Source organism: Haplochromis burtoni, unplaced genomic scaffold (assembly GCF_018398535.1).
Source record: "Haplochromis burtoni strain Fernald_Lab_line unplaced genomic scaffold, NCSU_Asbu1 Contig_2665, whole genome shotgun sequence".
Classification (NCBI taxonomy): Eukaryota; Metazoa; Chordata; class Actinopteri; order Cichliformes; family Cichlidae; genus Haplochromis; species Haplochromis burtoni.
The window spans coordinates 3,904-10,795 of record NW_024585026.1 but is presented as its reverse complement, the minus strand read 5'-3'; the positions used below and the strand labels follow the sequence as shown (position 1 = coordinate 10,795).

General features: G+C 39.4%; 1 protein-coding gene across 1 annotated transcript; it reads right to left on the bottom strand.

The window, feature by feature from the left end:
• Window positions 1-3,573: 3,573 nt before the first annotated feature.
• Window positions 3,574-6,215, bottom strand: LOC106632946 (plexin-C1; the record flags this gene model as incomplete). The annotated part of the gene is given in 6 exon segments (XM_014331691.2): window positions 3,574-3,808; window positions 3,981-4,080; window positions 4,462-4,629; window positions 4,705-4,875; window positions 5,043-5,190; window positions 6,051-6,215. Coding segments are annotated over 6 exon segments (811 nt in total), but the record flags the coding sequence as incomplete, so codon positions are not given.
• Between the last annotated feature and the right edge of the window lie 677 nt (window positions 6,216-6,892).

The following is a 6,892-nucleotide window of genomic DNA, read 5'->3' as shown; positions in this document are numbered from 1 at the left end:
TGCGTAAAAGCGCAGTGCGCCTCTGCTGAAAAGAGAAGTGTTGAAAGTGGAAGGAAGCACGCCCAGTTAATAGAAAAATCCGATTTTAATTTTAGGATTTAACATCATTAATATTTTCCCTCAGCTGTTTTCTTCACTTTCTGCCATCTTCTCAAGTCTGTACAGTTTAGTGTGACAGCAGAACCTGAACAAAATCTAAACAGTGACAGCACTCAGCGAACGAGAAAGCGTTTGTTTAACCTTCAGTAAGTTGTTACACACCGAAGGACGACAATGTTCATCCAGGTGCACACTGAGGTTTATTAATCTGAAACATACCTGAATAATAGTTCTGCGTTACTGTTGACTTCCATTACCACGACAGACCTGTGTTACTTTTGTAAGGGATGACTTTGCCAGTCTTTTATTTGTGTGATCTGCCACCTACTGGAGAAACTCAATATCGCCTTAGAGCCACGTCAGGTGAGAGCAAATGAGCTTTTTCATCTGTACTATGATGTCAAAGGATACACACTGTATGACTTTAATAAAGACAGAATATTTTAATTCGATGTGTTTCTATCTAATTTGAACTTTGCATCAGCTGAGCACAGGTCCACTGATCCCTGCAAAACACACACAACTTCCTACAAGTCCTAATGACAGAACAACAAAGGCGACATCCAGTGTCAGCTCTGGGAAGTTACTTTCTCATGTTTCTGGCATCCGTTAAATTATCACCCACCAAAATATGAAAATATGACTTCTTCTACTCTAACAAAAACCACCAGATTGTTATATAATAACAAAAATTTGATTCATTCTTATTTCTGATGCTAGTCTGAACAAAGTGATGGTCATAATACAACTGTGAAAATGTCCCACTCTGTGCTACCACTGTGGAAACAATATGAGTTTAATGTTGACAGTGTTGCTGTAAGACAGGTCTGTTCTACAGTACTTTGGATAAGTTGGAGAGATCTTCTCAAATTTGAGCTCTAATCACTAGACCACAATCACATGTTTCCAAATCTGTTAACAGAAACTCCAAACGACCACATCACTCTGAGTCTGAGATACGAGAGCAGCTTTAATGTACGGAACAAACAGAATGTAAGAACTATTAAGACTTTTAATTTGTTCATAGTTCATAGTGTAAATGATTCAAAGAGTCAAAGAAAGACTCTGCAAACAAAGATTAACAGTAGTGATCCAGTTTAAAATATTGACCCACAATAAACATATTCAACTGTCTTTCCTAACCCCAACCCTCACTCTGAGCATCATCTAGCTCAGCTCACTGCTCAAGACAATAATTTAAATTGTTGACTACTTGTAGTATCAGGGATTTCCCAGACAGCGGTGATGAAAGCAACACATCTGGCATTATGAAAAGGGAAAATTAAATGCAGGCAGTAATGACGTCGGCAGTAATGACACCCGGTTACGCCAATCGGAGGTCACTAAAATCAATATTGAATCTGTGTGGAACTTTGCCAAAACAGTGTCAGACTCTGTAGTTTTCTCTGGTCCCCAGTCAGACCAGGAGTGACATGTTTAGCCGCATGTTCTCCTTAAATTGTTGGCTTTCTGAGTGGTGAAGAAACTGTGAGCCAGGAGGGAGGGGGTGAGTGAGTGAGTCCTGAGAAATTTTTTTGTTAAGATACTGGATGTTGTTTTCTCCACAATTTTAATTATAAGATAGATACATTGCTGCTAACAGCAACAGGGATGAGTCCGTGAGTCGGTTGGGCTTGTGAATCATGATTCATGAGTCAGTAAAGTGATTCTCGAGTATTGAACGATTCGTTCATGATTCGCGTATCACTAGCTAGGACCAATTCTGTTTACATTATACATGCTTCCCTTAGGCAGCATCATTAGAAGACATAGCATACATTTTCACTGCTATGCAGATGACACCCAGCTCTATCTGTCCATGAAGCCAGATAACACACACCAATTAGTTAAACTGCAGGAATGTCTTAAAGACATAAAGACCTGGATGGCCGCTAACTTTCTGCTTCTTAATTCAGATAAAACTGAGGTTATTGTACTCGGCCCTGAAAAGCCTAGAAATATGGTATCTAACCAGATTCTTACTCTGGATGGCATTACCTTGGCCTCCAGTAACGCTGTGAGGAACCTTGGAGTCATTTTTGACCAGGACATGTCCTTCAACGCACATATTAAACAAATATGTAAGACTGCTTTCTTCCATTTGTGCAACATCTCTAAAGTTAGAAATATCCTGTCTCAGAGTGACGCTGAAAAACTAGTTCATGCATTTATTACTTCCAGGCTGGACGACTGTAATTCATTATTATCAGGATGTCCAAAAAACTCACTGAAAAGCCTTCAGCTAATCCAAAACGCTGCAGCAAGAGTACTGACAGGGACTAGAAAGAGAGAGCATATTTCTCCTGTTTTGGCTTCCCTTCATTGGCTTCCTGTTAAATCCAGAATTGAATTCAAAATCCTGCTCCTCACATACAAGGTCTTAAATAATCAGGCCCCATCTTATCTTAATGACCTTGTAGTACCATATCACCCTATTAGAGCACTTCGCTCTCGCTCTGCAGGCCTACTTGTTGTTCCTAGAGTATTTAAAAGTAGAATGGGAGGCAGAGCCTTCAGTTTTCAGGCCCCTCTTCTGTGGAACCAGCTTCCAGTTTGGATTCGGGAGACAGACACTATCTCTACTTTCAAGATTAGGCTTAAAACTTTCCTTTTTGCTAAAGCATATAGTTAGGGCTGGACCAGGTGACCCTGAATCCTCCCTTAGTTATGCTGCAATAGACGTAGGCTGCTGGGGGATTCCCATGATGCATTGAGTTTTTCCTTTCCAGTCACCTTTCTCACTCACTATGTGTTAATAGACCTCTCTGCATTGAATCATATCTGTTATTAACCTCTGTCTCTCTTCCACAGCATGTCTTTTATCCTGTCTTCCTTCTCTCATCCCAACCGGTCGCAGCAGATCCCCCAGCAGCCCCCAGACGTAGGCTGCTGGGGGATTCCCATGATGCATTGAGTTTTTCTTTTCCAGTCACCTTTCTCACTCACTATATTATAATAGACCTCTCTGGATTGAATCGTACCTGTTATTAATCTCTGTCTCTCTTCCACAGCATGTCTATATCCTGTTTTCCTTCTCTTACCCCAACTGGTCACAGCAGATGGCCCCATCCCTCCCTGAGCCTGGTTCTGCCAGTTTTGTGATTTTTAATTTATGATGATTATTTTATTAACACAAATCCTGTGAGGTGTAAAACTTCCTAATTTATTTTTGCCACCAGGGGTCACTGTTGGCTTCAATACAACATTTAGCATGAAATAAAAGTTTTGTTTTGCTCTCTTTATGAAGAAGAACCAAAGCATCTGAAAATGTAAACTACGAAGAAAAATAGTTTCAATTCCTAAATAACTTCGTAATAATTTTGTTAAACTTCATGAACTGAAGCAAAAATTGTTTCTTTATCCAAATACTTATGGACCCAGATGTCTCATTTTTACATCTGAAACCACCCCCCCCCCCCCATCCGATTTAAAACCTGTTACACTAAACATGGAAAAGACAAAGGATACAACAGATAAAATATTTTTTTATTTGTGTCCTGATAATATGACTTCAGCTAAAACACATTTGCAATATGATTAACATCGTAAAGACAGAAAGAAAAAATAAAACAAAGCAAACTCTGCAGGAAGCTTTATAATGCCTATTTTGAGACAAACTTCTTCCTAAGAATACTCAGGCCAGTCAGTGGTCAGAGCTTATTCATCTCAATGGTGAGTCTCTTCTGCCAGAAATAGATGATCACCAACACTGAAAGACAAACAGTAACTCACTTAAACTGAAACACCATCCATAAAGTGGAGAAGAAAGATTTTCTATTATTTCTGCTGAAATCAAAGTGGAAAGTGGTGTAAAACCATCATTTTGCCTAAGATTGTCTAATAATCCGTAAATGTAGAAAAGAAACATTTCTGTCACTTACCTGCAATAACACAGGGTATCAGCATGAAACGTAATATCTGCAGGGCTTCGTGTAACTGGGACTCAAGCCCAAGACTTACTGTCCTGTCACCATAATTTATCTACAAAATAAAGAGAAACATTTTACAGAGAGAGTTCTCACCAGAGCAACAGGCCAAAAATTGTTATTGTATGCATAAATATCATTTTGAAGTTTGAAAGGCAACTGTTTGTTACCAATACAGATGAAAAAGTCTGTTTGCCCTCAGTTTCAGGTTTCTCCTCTAGAAAACATCAAACTGAGAACTTTGATGTTGTCATCTCCACAAAGAAAGGACGTTTTCTAAAGAACACCTCACCATACATTTCAATTCAATTTTATTTATAAAGCACCAAATCACAACAACAGTCGCCTCAAGGCGCTTTATATACATCAACAAGTTCGGTTTGTTTTTTTCCGGTGATACTTATCTAGCTGGGGGTAGCATGAAAGAAAGATTTACCAGCAACTCCTCAAATTCAGGGTTGGTTAGTCTTTTAATCTCACAGATGAAAGAGTCAGAGTTGTTACTGGTTTCTTTGGCTTTCATGATGCACTGGTATTCCGTATTGTCTTGAACGCCCCACACTGATAACTCATCTATCATCATCTCCAGCTTGTCTGTCTTTTTCTAAATGAAGAAAAACAAAGGCTAGCTGTCACATGTTTGTATATGTATGAAAATTAAAAAAAAAAAAAAACTAACCTGAATGGTGATGCGCACATCTTCCCCTGTCCTTATAACTGTGAAGCTGGTAAACTCAGGGTCTGGATAGTAGGGGAGTTTAATGGAGCAGGCCAAGGTTTCATTGGCTACTTTGACAAACATAGTGCTGCTAGAAATGCTCCCAGCTGCAGGTGAATTGTAGGTGAGATACTGCAATGAAATTAAATAAACAGAAAAGACAGCATGACATGACTAAAGCAGGACATAAGATTATGACTTGCGTGTGTCAGATGTCCACATCCGAAATGTTCAGAGCTCATGTATGAAAACATCTTGATGTCATTTCAAAGGCACATTGTTTGTGTCTACAGACCAACCTCAGAGCTGATGTTTCTGGGAAGTCTGACATCCTGCATTGCGTGGCTGTGGAAGACCCCTTCAACAAAGTTAAGGTGAGACCCCATGAGTGTGATCTTCCTCTTCCCACTGCAGGACAGGAAGCGGGCTTTAGTCAGAGCAGAGGGACTGCAAGGAAAAAAATCATCTGATCCCACACTCCTTTCAAACAGTTAGCATAACCCACATTTTTGTCAATTCTCAAAGGTGTGAATTATTCAAACTGTGTTTTAAACATGATTTGATAGAGTAGTGAGAGATGTCCAAAAACATTTCCTCCAGATTTAACAGTTTTCATTTAATAAAGATCTTTTTATGTTTAGATGTTACTGTTGTTTTCAGCTTGATTAAAAGCTCACTAATAGGAGTTATTGCTATCTGGGACTGATCCAACATGAAAGCATAAGCAAGGTCTGGATGAGAATGAAGGTGCGCTCATTCACATACGTGCACAGGTAGGGGAAGGAGTTGTAGGAGGTAAAGAAGATGCCAGTTTTATACTAGTAAAAATATTTCACTGGAAAATTAAGAGCTCTCCACACGTAGGCTGCAGTCTGAACACTGAATCATTATTTTAGCATAGATAATATGCCTGTAAACTAAAGTGTGTGATGGACTCAGAAGCTAAAAAGTACCCCACGTATTCATTCTGCAGACAGCAGAGCAAAAAAAAAAAGAAAAAAGGCTGGTGACTGAGGCTGCAGAGCTCAGAGGTGTGGACTCCAACAGGAAGTAGTCGGGTGACAGATACTGCTTTCTCAACCATGAGGTTCAGTAAAAGCGGCAGAGGTCAAACCAATGCAAAAGCTTCCTTCCTCTTATGATAAATATCTCTGTACTCTCACAGCAGGATGTAGCAGCACGTGATACTGCACACAAAAGACACACACACATGTACTGTTTCTTTGGTCAAAACACTTTCTGAGACATTAGCAGATAAACGTTCTGTATCTTCTGTGTTTTTTAGGTTTCAGCAAAACTGAACATACCTGATCCAGCTGCTGCTTGGAGTAATATTGGTGCATGATGGTAATGAGCTGTAGGTGATTTTAGCTTTGCCATGGCAACGACCATCTGGGAGGAGAAGACATACGTTGACCACGCCTTTGATATTTGAACTGGGAATGTGGAACGTCAGACTGAAACCAGTGTTGTCCCAAATGGAAGATCTGACCAGAACACAAAGAGAGAAACAGAGTCACTAACATCATCACAACATGCAGAAAACCCCAAGAAAGACTAAAGCTGAGCAGCAAGGTCTTCCTTAAAATTATCAAATTGTGTGTTTTTATGAGTTTAACACGTCTTTGATTTCATTTGGATTACAAAGTAAACAGTAAATCCAGATTTAACCCTTTCACACACAGTGGCCACTACAGTGGACAGCTAGTCAAAGGCTGTTTTTTTTTTTGTATTTGTTTCAGTGTTTATGGTATACTTGCACATAAACACAACAGACAGTGCATATTATTTATTTGTTTGTCAAATTCATGAATCAAAATGTATGTTGTCCACCTAAGTGGACATGTAAAGAACTCTTTGAAAAGTACATGTTTAGAAAAATGAAGTTCAAAAGTCTTTTTTTCCATGTCTAATGATGAATAAAAATACTTAAGAAAAAAATCCTAATTGTGGTTGTCATAATTCATGCAAAAAACGGGTCAATGATTGATTTTGTAATCGTATCACCAGACCTGAGGCCATATGTTTTGGACACTCGGGTAAAGAGAGGGGCTGAGCTGTCAACTGATCACCACCTGGTGGTGAGTTGGATCAGGTTGTGAGGGAGGACGCTGGACAGACCTGGTGCACCCAAACGTACAGTGAGGGT